General features: G+C 36.4%; 1 protein-coding gene across 2 annotated transcripts in view; it reads left to right on the plus strand.

Moving 5' to 3' along the window:
• nectin1a (nectin cell adhesion molecule 1a) overlaps nucleotides 1–21,921 on the plus strand; it is a 34,574-nt gene extending 12,653 nt beyond the window's left edge. Inside the window, exons 2-8 of one of the 2 annotated variants that reach the window (XM_058416057.1) lie at nucleotides 6,236–6,607; nucleotides 7,525–7,824; nucleotides 7,972–8,089; nucleotides 10,234–10,385; nucleotides 18,371–18,518; nucleotides 19,029–19,095; nucleotides 19,428–21,921. In XM_058416057.1, coding sequence (XP_058272040.1) covers nucleotides 6,236–6,607; nucleotides 7,525–7,824; nucleotides 7,972–8,089; nucleotides 10,234–10,385; nucleotides 18,371–18,518; nucleotides 19,029–19,095; nucleotides 19,428–19,649 — 1,379 coding nt within the window. In that variant the 3' untranslated portion in view covers nucleotides 19,650–21,921. Of the gene's footprint in view, nucleotides 1–6,235; nucleotides 6,608–7,524; nucleotides 7,825–7,971; nucleotides 8,090–10,233; nucleotides 10,386–11,523; nucleotides 16,367–18,370; nucleotides 18,519–19,028; nucleotides 19,096–19,427 lie in introns of those variants that run through there. The other variant, XM_058416055.1, reaches the window with a different exon arrangement.
• Nucleotides 21,922–24,762: the final 2,841 nt, after the last annotated feature.

Below are 24,762 nucleotides of genomic sequence, written 5' to 3' on the forward strand. Positions count from 1 at the left end.
GAATATCTGTCAAACTGAAAGCTTCCTCTTGAAAATTAAAACAGGGCATTTTTCTAAAATGTTTGGTTCCTTTTCTAAATGTTCAAATTCCCCGGTTGTGCTTTTAATCTTACTAATTCATTAGCTATTGTTGTTAATAAATGAAGGGTTCTTGGATAAAAAAATAAATCGGTCTAGTAAGACATGGTCAACAAAATATTTTTTTTATGATAAAAGAAATAAAGGGCACATAAAAGAACATAATGGTTGAAGCAGAAAGTAAAAATGCATTGCAATGCAAAAAAGGGGCTGTCTTTATATGTCTTTATACATAAATAAACCGTATCTCCTGCTCCTTACTCAAGAAGTATGCTATATCTAGGGCCATGTGAATTTTAATTGTAATTTGTCATTCATTGCCTCTGTGCTGACTGACAAAATGACTAAAGAGGTCACACTGAACCTTCAGTAAACCAAAAACACTGAAGCCATGATAATGTCCTAGGAAATCTAGGTCCTTCGACCCAGACACTGAAGGTGCCTCTGGTTGATAAGAGACACATTTCTGTCAACCGAGGCCTCTTAAATGCTTTAACAGCACAATATGGATATTTCTCTAAAAATACAAATGCAACATTAATCATAGGCTTTAGAGTCAAGGAGGGAAATTCAACACTCAATCTAACACTTTTATCAGTGTTGAAACGTCGGCTCAGTGGGTGAGCATAAGTCTGACACGCTGTTATTTTATCTGTGTTATTACACGTCACAGACCAGTGCTTGTCTTTAGTGGGTCGTGAGCAGGGACAGAATGGGTCGCAGGTGTGCTGTGCTTCTCCATCAAACTTTTTATTACTTTTAGATTACAGATCTTTCAACAGTGGATTTTCATTTTTAAGGGTATCCGTCATTTTCCTCTTACAGATCTGAGATCTTTCATGAATATCCTTACCTTAAGCAATAATGCAGAGACCTTTTGTCTATGTGTCTATTAAATTAAACAAAAAAACACTAATTTGCCAAAGTGCTGCAATGAGGACTCGAAGGGGGATCCAAAATAGACAGAATTCAAGAATCAAGGTTGACAAAACAGGAGAAGGGGTCAAAAATATCATCAAGATGTGTAGCAGGAAATCACGAGGCAATCCAAAAGAGAAAACAGAAGAAGATAAAAAGCAGACAAAGGTCAAAATGGAGGAAAAAGTGAGAAATAAAACACTTACACAATAGCAGTTATTGACAAGGCAGAGCTTTTTTTTATTGTTTTGGCCAAAAATGTTTTTGATTTTTTTTTTTTTTTTGTGGAAAACAACTTGAATTGGTGAAATTACAAGCACAGGATTCTTCTTTTATTTTAAAATGATACCAGTGAAAACACAAATGTATTTACTTTCTATAATAGCTGTACTTGAAGAGGCCTTTGGCTGAATGTGTGTTGTTTGCCATCATGACTTAATGGCCCAAATCTGCAGAAAATATGAGGCAATTTTTAAATAATTATCTGCTCCTCTGAATATCATGGAGATTGCTAGATTTTGCATTCATTTCTGCAATTGCAAAATGGCAAAATTCTGGAGTCTCACTTACCAAGCTTTGTGCAGCTTTTTTCTTCTTTTCCAAACTCGCTCATCCTTTCATCTTCTGTAACTGCTTTATCTCAGTCATGGTCACTGTGAACCCAGAGGCTATCCCTGAAATACTGGAAAGAAAGCTAGGAATACACGCTAGATGGGGTGCCAGTCCATGTAAGCACATCCACACCTAGGGGCAATTTAGCAATTTTCGGAAACCAAAGATCCCAAAGAAAACCCACACAAACGCAAAGAACGGGCAAAACTCTGCACAGGCAGTAACCTGAGCTCAGGATCGAACCAGGGACCCTGGAGGAAACATGTGGGTCTTGAGGCAAGAGCACTTGAGAACCACAATCAGAAAAGCATATAGTAGTTTTAGTAAACAGCACTGGTTTATTAATTTCAACCATGTATATTAAGGATAATTACATTGTAGAGACTTTAAAATGGTAACTTTTCACTACTATACAGATTATATATAATGACCTACAAGAGACTTTATTTATACCACTAATAGATAGAAATGTCCCTGTTCTCTCAGTTCAAGCTAAAAGAACAAATATGTAATAAATAAAATGGAGTGAGGCTTTTGAGTTCTTTGAAGAAAGGAAACACCCAGAAGAGGTTTGGGTCGGTGGTCAGGAGTCTGTATAGTCCTCCAGTGAAAAGGGGATAAAATATGATGTGTGCTGAAAATGGTTATTTAGCCATCAGGGTACCCAGTACTTCCAGAAGAGCTAGAGGAGCACACAGCAGAACACAACTGCTTTAACACATGGGATTATTACTGACTGGCTAAATATAAACTAGAGGTGTTACTACACTGGGAAAGATCACACCAAAAAAGCATCATGTTATAAGGAATGCCTTGTGTTTCTCCTGCCTAAGCTGTGTGCATTCATGGGGCTTTATAAGGATGGATTTGCTCCTGCCTAAGTAATTGTTCCTTTGGGAATAAAAATATTTGTTCGAATCACCACAAATCTTAAAAGAAGAATTTGGCCAAAAAGGAAATTTAAAAAACAATATTCCCTTTACCCCAAATGCAGTCTATCAGCCAAGACATCAGCCAAGTTTGGCAGCTGAAGTTTTCACTTTTTTTCCTATTACAGTGGAGCCAAAAGGCAAATTATGCAAATGTGTGAGGCACATGGCACTAGTCTAACATAATTCAAACCGCGTTTAACTGTTAAGTGCAAAAGGGGATTCGCAAAGTCAAACACATCACCTTTGAGATGGGTGCCTGCAGATTTCATGCAGTTAAGCCACCATTCTATAAGATTGACTTGCTTTTCATGCTGGCATAATCTGCCTTAGAGCTTCTGTGTTAAAAAAGCAAACATGTTTTGAATGATTCTGAGGTAAAACACCTATGTACATTTCATTTTTGGACAGACTGCTAGCTCCTTTAAGCCTTAGATGTATCAGCTACATGATATTGTTGCATAATAATGTTGTATTTCTTTTGCTCAGAATTGAATGATTTTGCAATTTGGGATTTTAAACTCTCAGTGTAACATTTGTAGTTTGTAAGAAAACAGATTGTCGTTTGATTTTCATGGAAGACACAAAAACTATGAACATGTGTATATGGCTAGGGTTGACAGTGCCACCTTAGCATGTAGCATGGACACTCCACATGTTTAGCTAGCTAACACAAACCACTCCCACAAAAGAACAGAACATGTGGCAAATTTGCAAACATAATATTTGCTATATAGAGGCATAACATCACAGTGAATTTCTTCAGTACACTTTTAGATACATTCAGCTATTACTAATCCTACAGTTCCTTTTTTGTAGCTCACTAGGATAAATGTAGCTTAGTCGTGTGCTTTCTATGTCCAATGAGTTATACACAGATTGGGGTAGCTACATAATGTCATTTTCTATGAATGTGGATTAGTATTTTGCTCCAGCCACCAGTAAAAATCTTTGTGTCTATAATCTCATCACAGCACTGTAAAAGGTCTGACTATAGCCATGTCTCGGAAACAACTGAAAGAGGGATATTTGAGAAGAGGGAAGAGTAGACTCTTTAAATATATTCAATACGAGTGAGTTTTTGTCTGAAATGTATTTACTACTGTTAAATAAATAGTCAAAAATCTCTAACTTACTGGCACAATTGTTTAAATGATTTGTAGTAAATATGTATGAATTTCTAAATATATATGAATGCCATTTTTTCTTCTTCTTGGCTGCTGCTAGACAGCTGTCACCAGCTACACAGCTGTCAGATTTATAGCTGAGTTTATAGCTGAAGGATATGATGGATTTTCCTCTTGTATTTGAGGTAAAGAGTTTTTCGGTGCTTAACAAAGGAAAAATTGAATGTAGTATAAGAAAACAAAACGAAGTTGATCGTTTCTAAGGATTTTAAATGGCTCTTTCAAATTTAATCCTGATGCTGAGACTGAGATGCTTGTAGCATGCCAGTTTTTGGCTTAGGAATGTAGGCATATTATTGGCTTTTTTTTTTTTTTGTGTTTAGCTGCACTCTGTTTACAGGCTATAAAATGTTTGTAATGTCTCAGGTATTGGTGCAGCAGCATGCCGAGGGCAAAGGGCTGATTGTCCTCATCCATGCAATTGGACATCAGCCTGGACCTTAATATCCTTACTGAGTGCAGTAATCTGGTGCTGTAGCCAATGCACTCAGGTCTACGTTCATCAGCACTTTCCCGTATTTGTGTTCCCTTAATAATAGCCATCGACCCTGCTAAGGCGAACCCGCACCCCCACTGTCTACTCTAATGTAGGGCAGTCTCTCTCTAAATGCCTGCCTCACTTTACTTCTCATTTAGTTAGTAGCCCTCATGTTAATCCCTTTTTTTCAAGGCCCTGTATTGTCAAGAGATTTCATATTATTAAATGACTGTCCTGGATATTAAATAGTCTGGAGAGTTGTTTAAGGGTATTATTTGGATGTAGATGTCGAAGGCAGTGTTCATTTGCTCATTCTTTTTCCTCTGCAATTATTTTTCCTCCTCAAATCACCGTATGATATGAAGTCACTTGAGTGACATTTGAATTATTCGAATGAAATTACTATTCTTACCTGATGTTTAAGCTTTAGAGTGTGACAAGGAACTTTTATCTGTCCTTGCAAGCACCATAATTGTACCATGCGTTAAACATAATTCTTATTTACAGTTTTGTCATGGAGATCCTCATATTAAAAAATGACAAAGATGCAAACAGCAAATTATAACAATATACAAGTCCTCACAATGTCACACCCAACCCTCAACTCAGTAACTTTCAGTTCTCAGTGTAGTATAACTCACTGGAAGAGTCTATGTTAATTATTATTCCAAAAAAAAATCAATTACATCTCATAACATGCATACATGTATAATATGCAAATAATTACTAAGGGGTTAACTCCAAGTGCTGGTCCCAAGCCCAGATAAAATAGGAGGGTTGCATCAGCAAGGGCATCCGGCGTAAAACTGTGCCAAATTAAATATGAGGACCAGATGATCCGATGTGACGACCGTGAACAGGGAGCAGCCAAAAGAACAAAAACAACATTACCCTATGTTGTTTGTCAGTTGCATCATAGCTTTTGTTTTGCCAGTAATTGTAATAATATAGGGCCATTTTGAGACCTTAGAGAAACCGCTTAAAAAAATGTTATGTATAATATTTTGTAAATACTACAATACATTTGGCAGTGAGTGTCATGATGTTGCACTTTTCAACCTTGGTCCAGGGTTTGGAGCAGCATATTTACAGTCTAGGAATTGAACTGAAGACCTGGAAACCCTTATGTGGATCATTAAGTTGCTGAAAGTTGTGTAACTTTCTCCATCCTACTTTCTCTGTATGTCAAGGGTGATCTTTCTTGCCACCATTCATCAAACCCCTGGCTTACATAATTGTTGGGAAATGATGGTGTTGGCTGTATTTCTGTGTGTATGTTCAGGAAAAAATAAGATGAGAATCATTTTTGACAGATGACCTCCACTCTTCAAACGCTGCAAGTCACAAAAAAAGAAATGCTGAGTTGAAGTAAAAAGTCTTTCGTTCAGTTTATCAGCCCTTAAGGCAGAGAAATTGCGCATGGCATACTGACTTAACGTTTCCAAATCCAATAGGATTTTTAAGTCAAAAAGGAAAAAAAGAAAGAAAGAAAGAGCAATCTAATGTTATGGTTACATAAGAGACTTTTCTGCAAAACAATACAGCCTTGTTTTTAGTTTCATGTCGGGTTGGCCACCATGTTTCAATCCTTTACTTATCCAACAATGGCTTTAGGACACATACAAATACAATCACATATGTAAAACACTGAGCCAATGCTGAACTGCTGCTTACATTCAGTGTCTTACTGCGAACAGAGCTCTCAAAACATACTATTTTTAGATACACACAGATCGCAGATGAATGGGTTTCTCAGGGATCTCTACGTCCTGTATATAAAGATTATAATGGCTATCTGAGGGATAAAATGTTAGTATAAACAGCTATTGTGCATATTTCCACATATCTGTAGGAAATATAATGTATATAATGAACAGTTTTGACCATAAAACTTATGAAGTGTCGCATCACCTGAGACAAATAATAAATGGATTTTTTTTTTATATTGAAAAGCTGTGAATGTAAACATTTCATAGACATGTTGGACTGTATGAATAAAAGAAATCTGCTTTCATCTTTTTCTCATCTCTCAGGCGTTAGCGGTCAGACTGTTCACACAGACAGTGACCGCTCAGGCTATGTGGGCACTCAGGTGGAGCTGCGTTGCCATTTTGCCAACAGTAAACCACCGGTGAAGATCTCACAGGTCACCTGGCAGAAGTCTTTCAATGGCACCAAGCAGAATGTGGCTATCGCCAATCCGTCTCTGGGTGTGTCCGTGCTTCCAGCTTTTAAAGACCGAGTGAGGTTCAAGAACCCGGCAGTTCGCCTTAGAACAACTTCACTGGAGGACACGACTATCTTCTTCAATAACCTGAAACTGTCCGACGAGGCCACTTACATCTGCGAATACACCACCTTTCCTGCGGGTAACAGGGAGAGCATGGTCAATCTTACTGTTTACGGTACGTTAAAGCACATTCAGCTATAAGAAAGATACCACAAGTTAAATCATATTACAAGTGGCACCTGGATACAATTTATTTCAGAAATGAATCAATCATAGAGGGAAGAGATCTTTTTTCTTGATTATTGCCAATATACATTTATTACTTGGTGTTTAACATGAACCTAAGTATCATAATAATTACATATTCATTGTTTATGCCAACCACCAACCAGGGTAAAGTTGAACTTAATCGGAGTGAGTGGAAGACCTGTGAGCTAAACATGTTGACATTTTGTTGGTAAAGATCCAGGGCTTTAGTTCAGCCATGGATGCATGTCTTAGTGTCTCTGGTGACCTGAGTTCATGATGTGGTGTTCAATTTTGGAACAACATACAGATTCTTGGCTCCATTTCTCTTATTGGGGATTACAGAGCCAAGATTCCAGTTGTTTTTTCTTTCCTGGAAACTTTGCAGGAATCAAATTTAGAAGGAAAAAAAAAAGACATCTACTGGCTGTGCTTTAATTCTTCAAATCAAATATAACTTATGTAGCACTGTTAACAATATATAAGCAGATTTATAGGAACTCCAGATAGATTTAGATTTAAATGAGCAAACCAGAGGTGACAGAGGGAAGAAAAATCTCAGAGGTGACATGAGGAAGACACCTTGAGAGGTTCCAGGCTCAAAAGGGAACTCATTTTTTTCCTCTGTGACTCTGGATAGTGGGATTATAAATCATTACAGTACACAGGTGTCAAAAAGCAAAGTCAAACAGTACTAAGTTTGTTGAAAGGATGTTCCCTGTGAGCAGATCTGTAAATAAGAATGGAATGAGCACAGGAGAGTCTTTATGACTACAGCAGCATTTTTCATGTATAAATCTACTGTAGAGTGTCCCAGTGAAATGAACAAACCTTTCTATCTCGCAGCTCGACCGATGATCCAGATGAGTCTATCCACACCCACTATAGTGGCAGGATCAAAAGATATGAAAATGACCGTAGCAACATGCGTGTCAGCTAATGGGAAGCCTCCTGCTGTGATCACGTGGGACACCGAGTTAGACGGTGAAGCAAACACTGAGGAGATCAGGAACGCCGACGGGACGATAACAGTACGCAGCGACTACATCATGACACCCAGTCGAGAAGCACATGAGCAGCGACTCACCTGCATCTCCACCTACAATAATGATCAGCAAACAGATAACGTTATTCTCAACATACAGTGTAAGCAGCTTTGGATTATGCATTTTACTAAGAAATATTCCCATAAGACCATATACCTCCGCAAACATACATTTGTCAAGGTTTATATGTTTAACATGTATTGTTTCAAATAAGCGAAATGCTCTGTTTTGTCTCTGTTATGCACAGACGAGCCAGACGTGAGCATTGAGGGTTTTGATGGAAACTGGTATATAAATCGAGAGAACGTTCAGCTATCTTGCTTGGCCGATGCGAATCCAGCCGTTTCTACGTTTCAGTGGAGATTGTAAGTACACCACATTGTTAGGCAGATTTCTGGAAACAGTACAGCAATATGAGTACATATGCAATTGAGTGCAAATGTTTGCATGCCCTTGGGACAAAATAAAGGTGCTGGGTTTCACACATGTTGCTTTGTTATTACAGTTAAAAAAATGATCAAGTTGTTTATGTTAAGGTGTCCAAAAAAAAAAAAAAGAAGTTACATCTGCATCTCCGCTTCTGCTCCAAACTCTTTGTGTATCCTTGGATCAGATTTTTTGGACTTTCTCAGTTATAAATTCTTCCTGACATCTCAGTTCTAACTTTGCCAAAAAAGCTTGGTTATTGATTTTTCTTACAATATTTGTTCTGCTTTCTACAGATCCGGTCTGGAAACCGAGAAAGTCATGTTGAATTTTTTTTATTTTTTTTTTGGTTCTTTGCAGTATTTTTCAACAAATGTTCCTTATTTTCTGAGTTGTTGCCTTCTGTCATTTCGTTAATCAGTAATCATGGGGGATACAAACTTTTGCACACAGCCGTGTCCTATGGAAGGGTTAATTCCATACCTCGTGCTTGAGCATTAAATTTAACTTCAACTTAATCAAATGTGTTTTTAAGGTGGTATCGCGTGAAAAAGTGGGGAATTGTGTGAGGAAAGTGTGATTAAAAACAAAAGGATAAAATATGCAAATGGTCCGATCTGCAAATACAGACTATAAAACCCAGAAAGGTGTGAAACATGTACAGGCTTCAATGGGATCATAAATTTTGAGGAATTGAAATGCAGGGAGATTAAATAGTAGAGTTCTTTTATTTATGTGACTTAAAAAGGTTTGTTATGTTTTAAAAATTGATTTTATATGACAGGGAGTTAAATTCTCGACTCCCAATTAATGTCCTGTAACAGCAGCTCTGACAGAAGCTCTGGCTTTTTCTAATAACTTATTATTCGTTATCACTCACAGAGAGTTATAACAAATGGATTATTATTAAGCATGTTGATATTTAACAAAGAAAAACGTATAGCTTAACTCTTGGTATAAAGCTTTTTAAAAAAGAGATATTTATATAACGGTCAAGAAAGCCTTCTTCAGCTTTAGGTTTTTTTAATGGTCAGTCACTTCGCTGCCACAGGGCATTTTTCAATTTTTCTGGACCGCGGAGTTCATTTAATGGTTTCTTGGTAAGATAAAAAGTTACATTCTGACTTAGGGCTGGTCAGGAAATTTAGATTTGCTATAATGTAATTAATGGCAAGAACTAACTTTTCTAGTAGACAATTTCATGCTCTCCAACATGGAATGTATCCAAATGTAGTTACAGATGTATTAGGTGTTGATTAATAAATGTAATAAATAATTATTGGATACAAAAGAAACATGGAGCATGCTCTAATAAGAAAATAATCAGCTATGAGGTGGCAATATTAAGGCTTTATTATTTCACATAACATCACCCTGCTATTGATGGGTCATCATGTTTTATTCCTTACATAATCAGCAGTTCTCTTTTTCATGCCTTTATGACATTTTTGTTTGTCTTTGTTTGTCTATCGGCATGAAATCTCAAGAATGAGTGGTTGAATGTTTGTAGGATTGATGTGCAATAATGTCACCAGCATCTGAACTGATTCGACTGGAATTGATCCAGACAGGGTCAAGGTCAAATGTCTGAAATAGTTTTGCTTCAGTAGCTTCCTTCCTGTTTGCCATACAGAGATGTTATTTACATGCTGATGTTCAAGAACTCATGTTTTTCTTTGGCTATTTTTGCACCAGTCTTTCCATGCATCTGTCTGAGATTCTCATGAGTGTGATATCTCAAGAACAATGAGCTGAATGTTTATAGGATTTCTATGGAGTTATTGTTATAACCAGCAGATGAACTGCTTCAGTTTCAGAATTGATCCAAACCAGGTCACAATAAGGTCAAATGTCGGAAAAAGGTTTACTTCAGTTGCTCCCTTCCATGTTTGAAGTCAATTTTAAGGGTATTTCTAGCATAGAAAATAGTAACAATAAGGACTAGACATGGTGGTGGAGGCATATCCTTCGACTATGCCTTGTTTTTAATAAAAGACTCCTATATAGGATAAATGTTATATCACAATTTCCTTTTACATATGGGTGTTTAGAACACTTTTGCGAATTTTTTTTGTCCTTGCAGTCTGAACGGCTCCATGCCGAGTACAGCCGAGCAACGTGGAGAGACGCTAATCTTTAAAGGCCCTGTAACCTATGAGATGACGGGGACATACATGTGTGATGCCACTAACAGCATCGGTACGGGTTCAGCATCAGTCGAGGTGATTATAACAGGTAAGAGCTGGAATTTAAAGCTCTGAATATAAAAGTGCTCATGCTCATGCATGTTTTATGTGAGAATGCTACTGTCATTGTATTTGACTGCCTTTGAAACACCACCATTATATAAGCCATTCTTCAGTCGTGATGATTCTCTGGAACAGCGTTTCGTCCTTTTCTGGCTCATCTCTTTTCATGTTCTTCGAGCTGCATGTTTTGCTTTGTGTTTGATGCTTGATGTGATCGGTGTATAAAGTTCATAGAAACCTTGTAACAAGACTGAAATACTGCATGATGTCTCATTTATCTCTGTAGTCGCTTGCTCGTGGTAATGGACTGTCATGTTCTGTCAAAATTGGACTATTAGAAATATGCGGTGATGCTTGCTGCTGTGTGTCTGCTGCATGCTTGGATCTCTTCTCCTGAGTGAAAGTGCTCACGTTATCAAAACACTGTCATAACCCTTTCCCTCATTTACCACCCTTTTTATCACTTTATTTAAAGCTGCTGCGTGTAGGAGTCTAATTATTTAAAAAAAAAAAAAAAAACAATGAGTCAGCTGAGAAAATAGTGGAAATTTTCATATGCATGCCTAATGTAACACAGCTAGCTGGCTATCGTTAGCTAAAAGATCACACATCTAATCAGATGAGAACACAGATCGGATGATAACGATATACACCTCAGAAGACCAAGATATTTGTTTCTTTAGCTAGTTAGCTAGTTACTTCACAAGCTAGTAGACAACAGAAAAGAAAACAGAAGGAGTTAGCCCGATAATACTAGCATGCTAACCAATACATACGCTCTCATTGAGGACATTTTGCTCTTTCATGTAGTTCAAGGTAAATTTAACAGACTTTTATTCTCATAAATCTTCTGTAATACTAAGATAACACTAGACAATTAAATTGCAACAATTAAAGTGCAACCCAAACTGAATAAATGGTCTGTACAACAATACTGTCATTATTAATAAGCTACTTAAAGTATGTATATTGGGACACAGCCTTTAAAGTGTATCGACTTGCAGTAACGTCAATGTGTGCTAAAAAATTTTATATATCCAGCAGCTTTAACTTTGTGAAGTGAGGCTATTATAGGAATTAGCAAAAGCCTTATACCCTCTTCCCTTCCTTCTCTCCTTACCCAGAGTCCCCTAGCTCCACACATGCTGAGCAACAGCGAGCAGGCGCTGCTATTGGTGGAGCTGTTGTGTGTGGTACAGTGCTGCTGGCAGCCATTATATTGTTGGTGGTCTTCTTTCATCGGCAAAGGCGCACGTTTAAAGGGGATTACAGCACCAAAAAACAGGTCCTGGCCAACGGCTTTGGCAAAGCAAGCGACTTGTCGTCGTGCCCCTCTCTGCCTCAGAGCCTGACCTATCCCGAAGATCTGAACTACCCTGAGGATGAGAAGAAGCCTGAACTTTATGGAGGCCCCAGTTTCTTAGGTGAAAGTATTCCAGAGTTTCATAACCATCCTTCCAACAGCATGAAGACCTACAGTCCGGCGGAGGAGAACAAGAGGTTGAGATACAATGAACAGAGCTACAGGGATGGCTTTGGGTCTGAATTGGAAGTCTCAGTGGATATGGTTCCTCAAAAGGATGGGTCTGTCATCTCTAAGGAGGAGTGGTATGTGTGAAAAGAAAACGAAGGAGGAAAAAATCTTTTGTATATAATTCATCGACATGTCATCGTTCGAATTCCTTCCTGCTAGTAAATAGAGCTTAAAATCCAAATAAATGGGTCAACTTTATTTATATTAACCTCTGGTGTTGTAATGCAGTCGAGAATTATGGGCATTCGTCAACCTCTCTCTGGTCCTGTTTCTGATTTGTCACGCACCAAAGTGAATTACACCACAGTGCTGGTAAATTCTCCAACATGATTGACCTAAAGATGATAAAGAAAGTTATATACATACAGCAGCTCTGACACTAGTTCCAGCTACAAGGAAAATGATTATGTGTTAGTTTGAATACATTATTGTTTCTGTGGTAAAAAAAAAAAAAGAAGAAAAAGAAGAAGAAGTCATGGGGGCTTTTACATAAAACAAGTGTTACATAAAAATAGTGTTAATAACAAAGAAAGCCAATCACTGATAAGGTGAATATTTTGATTTAGAAGATGTTTATCTCACATTTTTGGAAGGAGTCTCCAGTGTCACTCTATAAAAGTCAGAGGTTACAGTACAGTTATTAATTTCAAGAGAAAGTGAAGGAGCGACTGTTTTTTGCTGCTGTAGCATGCGTGATAACAGGAACTAGCTTGTTTTTTTAAATTACAAACAAATTAATAATATATAATAATATATAAGAGGGATTAAACAGTACAGGATATGTGGTTACAGAAAAAATAATCAGTTTCAGGCTGGAAATGGTGGCTATTGTGTTTTATTCCTTCCTTCCTTACTTCCTTTGACCCTTTTTTGGATACTGTCAGTATTCATTGTTCATTGTTAGCACTTAATAGAGCAGATAATGGCACTTTTGATAGACTTCATATATATTTAAGTATGAATGAAAAGCATGTTGTGTTGGGAATCTTTTTTTCCCAGCTCAGCTCACATACCCTGCACAGCCGATTCACTCACGCCTGACCTTGGCTTTTATCAGGACACGGTCACAGAGTGAGACAGTTGAGGATGAGTAAAGTCAGTGAAGTCTAAACATCTAGTGGTGGCAAGAAAAGTGTGTGAGAGGTCACAGCACTTCACACGCATACAGAACGGGTTCAGAATGAAATTTTTCAGGCACTTTCTTTACTGTGAAGATTTTTGCACTGTCGCTGTTATTCTAGTAGATATCGTAGATGTTTTTTTAAATAAGAGGACAAAATGTCAAATTTCAACATAAAAAAAAGTGTCAACAGACACTAAAAATCAACAACATAAAAGAAAAAGCAGTTTATTAACACCAAACGAAACATAGAGCAAGTTTCTGCAAGCACAGCCACAAAAACTTTTTACGACTGCTTTCTAATAAACTGTGATGAGGCAAAACACATGGATTACTGACTTGGCATTTCCATTGTTACTTTCCTAACAAACAGAGCTTCATGACAATGCCAAACAGTTTTTTTTTGTGTCAGACATAATGAAGTGAGCTGGTCGAAAATTGAAATAGATTACAATGTTTAGCTAAATACTGCAATAACAATCGACGTGCAGTTCATACACTCATGCCTGATTACCCCTAACATGAAGTTGAATAGGTTGTGTCCAGCATACAAAATGAACCCCAGGAAACAAATACGTGTCTAATCACAAGGTCACATCAGTAAATATACCTGTTTGTATCAGAAGAGCAAAATCTGATGTTTTTCAATGCTTTTCGGCATCTGATATGATTGACTGCGCCAGAAGCCTTTGGTAAACAGTGAAGATTTAGGTGCAGGGTTTTATAGCATCTGTGGGATGGAGCTTAGTTACAAATGCACTTTTATTTCCCAAAGTGTTAGTGTGAGTGCTCAGAGTGAGACTTATATCATTGTGTTGTTAAATCCAGGCCCAGATGGTGTCGTGATGTGTAGCTGAATTATGCCTGAAGCCAGACTCCATTTAGATTTTTACATATTGTTACTGCATTAAAGGTGCAGTTTGTAATGTTTAAACATGTTTCTTTCTGTTGTAATTATAGTCATAAAATAATTACCCACGGTTTTTGTTTACTTTTTTGCTGGCTGGGAGATTAGCTCCTCCCTCACCCAGAGCAGAGCTGCTCAACACTGCTCCTCTTCCTTATGCATAAGCAGCATTTCTGTGCAGTTTTGAATGGAAGCCTAGTGTGTTTATCCGCTTGGCGTACTTCATTTAGGCGGTGTTAGAAGACAGCAATCCACAGCTGCTGCATCTTTTAGGGCTGCAGAGAAACAAATGCAAAGGGAAGACTATATTCTTTAAGCAAGGAACTACATTTTAAAGGAGATAAGGAAATACTGGTCCAGCTGCACAGTGAAAATGAATATGTAAATAAGAGACTGTAGCAGAAGCAACTGTAGGATTTTTTTTCTTACTTAAGGCATGGTCTACCATCAACCAACCAACTGCCATTTTAATACCAATACAAGACACTGAAAATAAGTGAAAATGATTATGATGGGAAAAATGACGTCTACGCATCCTTTTCCTCCTGCAGTAACTCTAGTTCTCTCCTTAGCTCAGAGTATAGCAAGCTGGCTAATAGCTTTCAGACAGAAACAGGAGAAATGCACACTCACGGTTAAAAACGGACGGATCATACTGCCGAATTTGTTGGAAAGTAACTATAGTGCAATCACTGAGTAAAGCAATGTATACAATCAGCTGTTCTGTATGTATGTTATGATAATCCAAATAAGCATTTGGATGTGTCACACTCAAACACACACACAAAACCTGGCTCGACATAATTTGTTTGCTAATTGGGAAGACATCACTATGGCATTTTTGGTTTACAGTTAATGCATGCTCTTAAACTTCAGCTTCTAATTTTATAGCTTTAAACAAGTTGTAATATTTATCATGCTACTTGTAGTCAGTCCTGTGATAGCAGCTAAACGATGCTGCAATATGTATGTTACTCTACTGGAGCTGAAAGTGCTTATCAACATGTCGTGAGTGCGGAGATTAAATAAATCATCATTGCTGATAGAGCGCTGTCTCACAACACCGACTGGTTTAAATCTCCTAATCAAATATAGGTAAAAGTAGCAGTTGATCAACAAATAACATTCCAAGCTCAAAAATAACGTCCTAACTGCAGAACTAAAAGTCCATTAGATGGACCAGCTAGCTAATCCAGCCAATCCTATCGTCAGGCTGTTATTAAGCATGTTGTTTTATGTTGTACACTGTTGTCTGAGGTAAGGTTAGGCTTATAGGAGAACTTGGATCAGCTCCAGCTCTATCTCTGGACTTTTTGATTTTGCACACGAGGGCTATCTTACATCTTCCCAATTAGCCGACAAGGTTTTTTTTTTTTTTTTCAAAGTCATTGAAACAGAAATGAAGCACATTGTGCAAAAGTATGTGTGCCGTCTCAGGAAGCTGTGACCATATAGGGAAAGGAAACTGGCTGGGGGTGACAGTCGCTTGTGCTGAGAGGATGGGATCAGTTCGGCTGTAAAAGCAAACAAATTTATCACCAGATTAAAACAAAGCTGAGCTAGACAAAATGGATGATGAATTAATTCTGAAACACGAGATATAAACTGAAGTAGTGGCAATTCAACTATCATTTAGCATCAAAACATGTCTAGTAAATGTATTTAGTACAATCATGTCCAATCTTATCAGCAGATGGTGGTGAAAACATACAAAGGCTGCAAGCTGGTTAAATATCTGCACTTCAGACTCCATAATAGTTACTATTTTAGAGCTGCATGAATTCCTTATGGTTTATAGATATAGATATATACAGCAAGATGCTGTGCATGCGTTGCATTATCAACTCCACCAAAGACTCTTACAGAAGTTAACTTGTTCTACCAAATGACAGAAAAGCTCTTAAATTCATTCATGGTTTGATGTGTAAGATGTAATTTATTGACTTAAAAACACACTAAATCTGTTCTTGTACATATTTGTTGTATAAATGTCTTGTAGTGTAACTGGTTCTGTGCAAAGGGAAAGCAGTAAAACATGTATAATGTGTATATGTTGTGCTCAAATACAGTTCTTTTCACCAAAGTGTTATATATTCCTGAAATGTGATGACTTTTTTTTTTTCTTTTGCTTTTGCACATGGATATAATTACTCTGTATACTGTTTTGTAAATAATTGAAATCTGTTGAGTGCCGTGCAATAAGTCACTATTGTGAAATTACTTATGCTGTACAATATACTGTATATTTCCACTGGCATGTCATTTGTTAAATTAATGCATCATTTTCTTGTGGGTGTAATTGTATTTTATAGTTTAAGTGTAGCCTGCATATGTATTTGTTGGGATTTCTGGGCATAAGCACATGAATTGTTCTTTTGCAAATAAAAAGTGAAAATTCATCCGTACAAAGCTCTGTAATCAGTTTCATGTGGAGGAAAAGAAACACTTTGTAAAATGGTCTTGTTTATTGCACAAAAGCTTTTTTTTTCTTTGTTTGTTTTGTGTGCGCTGAGTAACTGGCCTGTGTTGGCTGGTTGTCATTTAGTCCTGACAGTGAATTCCTTTTTCCACTCAGCACTAGTGATGTGTTTAAAGACATATATTTGAGAGATATCTATTCGCTGGAGGCTTCTAGTTTGCAGCATGCTCTTTTCTGTTTTCCTGGGTAGAAGCCAGCCATTGTCTTTCTAAATCCAATATGAGACAGGCTTTCATTGGTCAGGAAATAACACCACTTTGTCCTATGTACACAGTGATCTAAATGAATGATTACGTGAAAGCCATTCATGACAAACCTGATTTGCAGGGTTGAGTGGACACAATGTAACACAAAAAAACCCCACACATTAAAACAGGAAATGTTCTGAAACCCAGAAGAAAATAAACACATATACTGTAGACAAAAATGTTTCGATGTAGCTTTGCATTAGGATTTCTTTACTCTTTACCTAATCATTTCTAGTCCACTAGTTAATATTACACCACATCACTGCTGAATACTCGATTGTGATTAGTCAGAAGATGTTGTGTTAGCAGTAGATCTGGTTAGAAGGTATATCACAGGTAGCATATGATTTAAGACTAACAATCAGTATTGTTATATAACAAAGAAAAAATACTCAATTGTTGATAAGGTGACGTTTTCTGAAGGAGATTTAATTGTACCATTCTATCTATGAAATCTATGAAAGGAGTCTCAAATTTGTAACAGTACCACATGGAAAGTCGTCACTACAGAGGAGTTTGAACTGTCTCGTTGGGACATGGGTAACATGAAAAGATGCTGTTTTATTGTTTTGTATTGTATATTATTTTTTAATAGCAGTTATAAAGCTATAAAGTTGTTCTAGTAACTTCAAAACAGAGAAAACAAGACAGGGAGACTTGACTATAAACTGTACATTACTAAAAGATGTGATGAGTCATTTATTAATAAATAAAAAAAGTAATCATCTGTAAATTGCTGTGCTCTAAGAGGAATTAAACACAATGGGGGGTCTGCTATAAGAAAAATAATCAAGTTCAGGGTGGTAAAAGTAACTCACTCATTATTTCAACGTCACTGATTATTTTCCTATAACAGCATGTCCCATGATGTTTATTTCTTATGATGTTTGGCATCTCCCATGATGATTATTGTGTTTGTTCATGTTAACTTATGTTTTAAATAGTAAATGTGAACTGTACATCATTAGTAATGTTTCAGAGGAACCTTATTAACCAATAATAGAGAATAATTATTGTTATGATAATGGTCATATGTTCTTTCTTTATGCTGATTTCTGCCTAAAAATGATTATTTTTTTAGATAATTAAGCAATATCTCAATAACCAAGAGTGTAGAGATACGGTATATGTGATTTGCCAATGCTAATCAGAGCTGTGCTAATGTGCAGATTAATCATATGATTGCAAGTGCTTTTAAAAATAAGAATTTAATATTGGTGACATTACGGACACGATATGACCAAATGTTTTGTTTATTTTTGCTCCGCAAGCAAAAATAGCTACGTTCACATATCATAGCATAGCACATTGTTAAGCTGGCTATCTAACTCACATTGATCTGTACATTCCTGTTAAAGAGGCTTCTGATAAAACTCTTCGTCCATTTCATCTTCACCTGATATGCTATCATATTTTAAGTCAAATGTTATATTACTGAAAAGCATCGTTTGCCATGTTTGCTCATGTTGTCGATGACTCTACTGTAGTAACCAGGAAGTGTAATTTTACATGGAAAACACAGACAAGAAGGGTGATAGATACAATGGAATGTCCCAGTGTTGTTATAGTAAACACTAACCGTTGTATAATGTCTCTTTATTTCAATTTCATAGATGCTGCTTAGTAGACTAAGGTTCATTTTGATGGTAGGACAATCACCAAGCATCTTTGTGTTTCCCACAGAAACCCCTCAGCCACTGAGCGCAGCCGAGAGGGTGATGGGTGTCCTCGGATGGGTGATTGCTCTTGGCATTATCCTCAGTATAGCCGCCATCGTATTTGTGGTCAGCAGACAGCAGCGGAAGAAGCAGAGTGAAACCGACAGTGACTCGTGGGTACCGTGCAACTGCCATATAGAATTCTGTGCTAGAACAGTTTGTTTGTGTATCTGACTAATGATTGATGGTGCGAATTAAAAGGCTATAGTTTATTAGAATACCCAATCAAGCCTTGAAAGAAAGTATGGCCTAGAGTGCTTCTCTTGGTGTCTTTCCAACAATGAAGCATATCATTTAGCTCTTTTATAATTGTTAATAAATGTGTAATATATAAAAAAGTATATTCACGGACAACATTCCTGAATGCCTTGCTTGTCTGCCCAACCTGGTTAGTTCTCATCTGGTAAACCAGGTTTTGGTGGTCTACTGAACTGGCATTATCTTTCCAGTTTTCTTTCTGCATATATACTCAGATGGAATTTTTATTATTTGTTTATGGTTTTTCATAGTTACATGTGCCATATGAATTCAGTAGCATTAAGATTAGTCTTGTGGCAGATCCGGTTTTTGAAACCTGCACTTTTCTGTCTACTCTGATCCTTAAAGACCTTTGTCCTCAACAGGGCCGGCTCTTCTCCCGCCCGTAAAAAGCCTTCTTCTTTTAAAAAGAAACCAGCGGATGACTTCCAGGTAAGACAGCACTCAGTCCTTGTGGTGTTTTTGGCCATCTTGAAAAGATGCGCTAATGCATTATACCTTGCTTGCTATGCTGAAAAGGAAGGCACTGGTGCCTCAGGGTTTAGTGTCTGTGAACAGAGAGCACCTCCTACTGGTGAACAGACAATGACAAATGAACTGTTTCCCTTGTAACTAAAAGAACAGACGGATCATGTTGTCTTCTCGTAACTCCAGCTCGCTCATAAACCAGATTACGGTGTCATTGTTTCATAGAAATCTTTAAAGCGGGAGTGCTGTAATTACTGCAATAGATCTCTCTCTAATATAATGCACCCTTTCCACAGAACCAGGGCCAGATATACGATGAGCTTCCAAACCCAGCTGATTATGTCAGTTACCGTCTGGCGTGTAATAAGGACGGCTATCCAGAACAGCACTCTCCACCCATCCAACCACCCCTCACGTTTCTGCCCCAGCACCCATGCCCCCAGAGCAACACTTTCACGTATCCTACACCACCCGGGCCTAACACTTCATACACCTTCCCTAAAGAACAGTATGTATGAGTATGCACAAGCAAACCTCACACTCTTTATCCTTGTACCACTGCTACTGTATGTAAGCAATAAATGTAAGCAGCCTGATGTGAAGAAGAGTCACTGCTACCATCTGAACGTTGATTCATTTCCTATAACGGCATGTCCTGAAGTGTTTTATTCCCCTTATACTGTACCATAGCAAGTTGGCGATAATAACGTCATATCTGTTATCATTTGTTCAGGGGTGAAAAGTGTACAAAGAACATTAACTTGAGTTAAAGTAGTGCTACTGTAGTAATAAACGACTTCAGAGAAAGAAGTGATCAAGAAAACTTAAAGCGTAAAGGAGTCATACGATGAAAAAACACATAAGTAATTACTTCACAATTGACTTTTTCTTTTTTACTCCAATGATACAATTCATCTGAAAAGGTGAGGAATGATTTTCTTTAACACTTACATGAACACCACCTTGATTGTCAACATTATATAGTAAAGGTAACATTATTTAACTAACAAGGCCAAATGACTATTTTCAGAAGCTTGTTAATTCATACCTGTTGCTAGCTAAATATTTAGCACTGACCTCGGACTGTCGAAACACTTAGACATATTTAACATTACAGGCAACTGCTACCAAACTTCACGTCTTAAGTTTAATCCAACAATTATAAAATATCAAAAGATCTGGCTAGCTGGTCTAGTTCACTCAACTAGCTAATGTTTTGCCTGTACTGTAATGTTTACGCAGGTTGGATGTTGAGCTGTGAAATGCCAATATCTCCATGGGTTTTGGCATGCAGAGTTCGCAGATCATAATCACACCGTTTCTTCACTGAAGATATCTGATAAATTTGGGACAGGGATGCTCATCTGTCTTCAGACATTGCTGCTGAGATTTGTCCTAAAATGCTATCATTTAAAATTTTCAAATGGGATTTTTTGATTGGTTTACATTCTTCGGCAGTTCAGTGTATGGTTTTACGTTTTTACTCAGTAACAGTGATCAAAATTCAGTATGAATTTTTTGATTTGTAAAAACTCAAGAAAAAATATTTAATTCTATTCAAAAATCTACCTTCCAGTTTAACATGTCCTCATGTACTGTATACTCTAATGAGAGTACATGTTACTAGTTTAATACTTTTCACCCCTGTAACAAGTTAGTTCCTGTTATCACTTATAGCAGCTATAAATAGCTGTTCCATCACCGGCCTCTCTTTTCTGTCTTATAAAGTTAATAAGACAAATATCGCAGCTTGTTGTGTTCCTAAACAACGGTCCGCAAAGTCCTCAGTCTTGAACACTTTCCCATGTCAGAAAACTTAAAATTACTTTACCTCAGGCTGTTACAAAGCTCTGACCTTCCATAAGCGTTAAATAAACATCTCCTTAAACTTCACCATATCAACCATCGTCTGTTTATGTCGAGTATCGCTGTCATACGCGTTCCTGTGTGTGTTGTTATTACAGAAACTATATTGTATTACAACATAAACCTTTCATTGCCTTGCTGTAATAGAAAATGAATCAACATCTTCTGACCAATTAGATTTGAGAAGTCAGCAGCACTGTGGTATAAACTCGTCATGCCTATTCATTTGTCATATTTTTGCACATATTCCTTTTGTGTATGTTTATATAATTTTACTCTGTGAAATGTGAAGAATAGCTCATTGACCTGTAAGTTCTTAATCTGTGTGAAGTTAAATTTTTTATGTTGATATCTTTTAAAAAATACAGCCTACAGCATTTCAAGTCTCTGCATTTACCATTAAAGATGACCATTCAATGGTTTGTTTGTTTGTTTTTTATGTAAAAAAATTTTTGTGAGGCTTAAAATTCTATCTACATGCTTATGTCTTTATATCTTTCATTTTACAGCGTTACTAACACGTAGTCTATTTCATTCAAATTCTTTTACATAACTTCATTTATATAGCATTCTTAAGATAGCAAACACAATGGAACTGTCATTGCTGTTTGAATACTTTCAGATAGAACTATATATGTATTATTACAAAATAAACAGCAATGAATAATAAAAACAGTTAATATTTGGTGACGAACCCTTGCTTTAAATATATGTAGATAGAAAGCAGGGAGAAGTTGAATTTAGTAAGTTTTACTAAGCATATTGGAGAATCGGCCACAGATTCTCCAGGACACTAGATCTTCTGGAGACTTTAATCACACCTTGACACACTTGTTTCTCTTTTGCATGCAAAACCCATCAGTTTTCATTATGTTTTTTTGTTTTGTTTTGATTTTTTTGTCTGATAATGGTCTGTTACATAAAATGCTACTTGACTGAATTTTTGTTCTGTAAAAATTTAATTTTTGTAGGAAAATGAATGTTTGAAAATATAGATATTTTTTGTATTGACCCAATAATGTAGAAGTGATCAAGAAATTGGTAAAAAATAAATAAATAAATAAATAAATAATAGGTTGCTTAGTAGGGCAATGCTACCATAGATAGATAGATAGATAGATAGATAGATAGATAGATAGATAGATAGATAGATAGATAGATAGATAGATAGATAGATAGATAGATAGATAGATAGATAGATAGATAGATAGATTTAAAATGTAGGTTTGAATGGCTGCTGTCTCCTATTGTATAGATTAATTTCCATGTCAATGCAGCACTACCTTCCAGTCACTGTTGTAATGGACTACTCCATGTTGTTACATGGTTCCATGTTGTTATGTGATCATGTTGCTTAGCACCTAAAGCTTACTGTTACCAAGTGCATTGCGTGCCATAAGTATGGTTTCTTGCATTAATGAAAATGCATATTTTTCCGTTATCATGGGTAAGTATGTTCTTAGACACGATATGAAGCTGAAGCCGAGTGAAAACAAAGGTAAATCCTGAAACTGAAGGTAGCCCCTTCCTTACTCCGGTATTTTGCCTAGGATTAATTTCACTGAATTCACAAAATCCACCCCTGCACTTAATGTTTGCCCACTTAAGTCTCATGGGTACTTATGGCAAATCATTAAGGCTGAAGGGGTTCAGGTGATCAAAAAAAAGGAAAGAAAGAAAGAAAAGAAGTTGTTATACAATATAATGTCTGTTGTTCCCACAATATAATGTCTGTTGAATATGTACTTTCCTTAAGTGTTTGTGTTATATGTATGCATAATATAGCAAATGAGTCCTTGTGGTATTTTTTTAAATAAATGTACAAATATTGTTTAGTGTTGTCATGTTTGATTGCTTTGCATATTAGCTGTAGTCAAAGATTGTAAAATGCAAGGGTTCAGATGGATAACTGGGTTGAGAAAACATCTGTCTGCACAGTAAGTTACACAGCTGCATTATTAACTGTCACAATATTAACATAATCATCAGACAAAAGCAAAACTAAAAACAAACAAAATAGTTGTATTAGCAACATTAATTACTAAAGTGTTAATATAATAAATATTTTTTAAAACATAATATGAAATATATAAAATAAATATATTTGTTATAAATCATTATAATTAGGGAACCAAGCACAAATGGTGCATAGGCATCATATTGGAATTGTATTTTTTCTTATTATTATTTTTATATTAATTATTAATTTATTTCAGTGTTATTTCTTGTTTATTAATTGGTATATTTTACATATTATATGTTTTTTTTCATCAGAGCAGGCTACTGTTACGTATGAGACACAGAGCCTAAAATACTAAACCTACGAGTTTATAAACAAATCTTAGAAATACTGGAAAGAGAGAAGATTGCTCATAGATCATAACGATCCCTGCAGTGTGTAGTTCTGTTTTTTAATTATGTATAAATGTATAAAAGTAAGAGAGCTGGTGCAATTATCCAAGTTACACAGAAGCGAGATATGAGAAACTTATTAAAGAGCTCTATTGCTGGTCCTTGAAATACGACTTGCTATTAGACCTCAGCATAAGATTGACCTCAAACTGAGAGACGGATAATGAGCACAGAACGAGCAGAGCCTGTGTTATAAGTAATGCTATTCTTCATTTGTTGTATAATTTTAATTATGTAAAGCCTAATTTTTTCATGGCCACTCAAAGCTAAGCCTGCCTTACATGAAGGAATGGAAAACCACAAAAGCGATAGATCCGTGCAAGCTCAATAATAAATGAGAGACAGGTATCTTCATGTCATCTAAAACCCAGTCTCTCCTCTCTACTCCACTGCATTCCTGCAGCTACAGGTAGGGATCAGTGAATAATTCAAGCCAAATCAGTTTAGAGATTCGATCAGCTAGCACTCGCCTTCCCACTCTGCTTGGACTGGGTAATATTCATTAGTAGGATATTTTTGATCGGTTTTTGCTATTGTTTTTTGGCATTGTGGATACAGACTGGTCATCTGAGCGTCATGGCATCATGATAAACAGACTGCCTGATTTCTCCATAACTGCATTTCTGCTTCCTCTCCTCCTGCAAGGTAAGACGTACAGTATACACTTCAGGAAATATACTAATCTCCTTCTGTGGCGTCGCTTTCAAAAATCCTTTAGGACGATTTTAGGAGGAATATTTATTAATAAAGCAAAAGTTCTTAAAGAAAGTGACTGAAACTATTTTTTTTTGGTTGCCTAAAATACTTTTCCCTAAAATTTACTAAAATATTTGGGGTTTTTTTCATTTTCCACTATGTTCATTTTTCCATATAATCATAGTATCTACAATAAGGTATGTTTATTGTTCTCTGTGGCACCAACAAAAATGATTAAAAAATCATCAGATTTTAATAATAATAATAATAATAATAATAATAATAATAATAATAAGAAGAAGAAGAAGAAGAATAGGTTTGTTAAGAAGCCAAAAATGTTGACCAATGAATCATTCTACTGAAATATTCTAGTACCTTTATTTTTAAGAATAGACTAATGTTGAAATCTCATATAACATTTAAAGTATTGTGATGTACTACAGATAAGTAATATTGCACTTTCCACGTCATAATGATGACAACAAGATGTATACACTGGATATAGATTAATATTGTTTGTATACAGAGTTTCCAGTTAACTATATCTGAAAGCCTGGATGCATTACGTAAAATTATGTACATTACATATGTAAAAATATGGGCAAAATATATGGGCATGCTGCTATAGGGAAATAAATAAAAACAAAGTTGATTATT

The sequence above is a fragment of the Hemibagrus wyckioides genome, linkage group LG18 (genome assembly GCF_019097595.1).
Source record: "Hemibagrus wyckioides isolate EC202008001 linkage group LG18, SWU_Hwy_1.0, whole genome shotgun sequence".
Lineage (NCBI taxonomy): Eukaryota > Metazoa > Chordata > Actinopteri > Siluriformes > Bagridae > Hemibagrus > Hemibagrus wyckioides.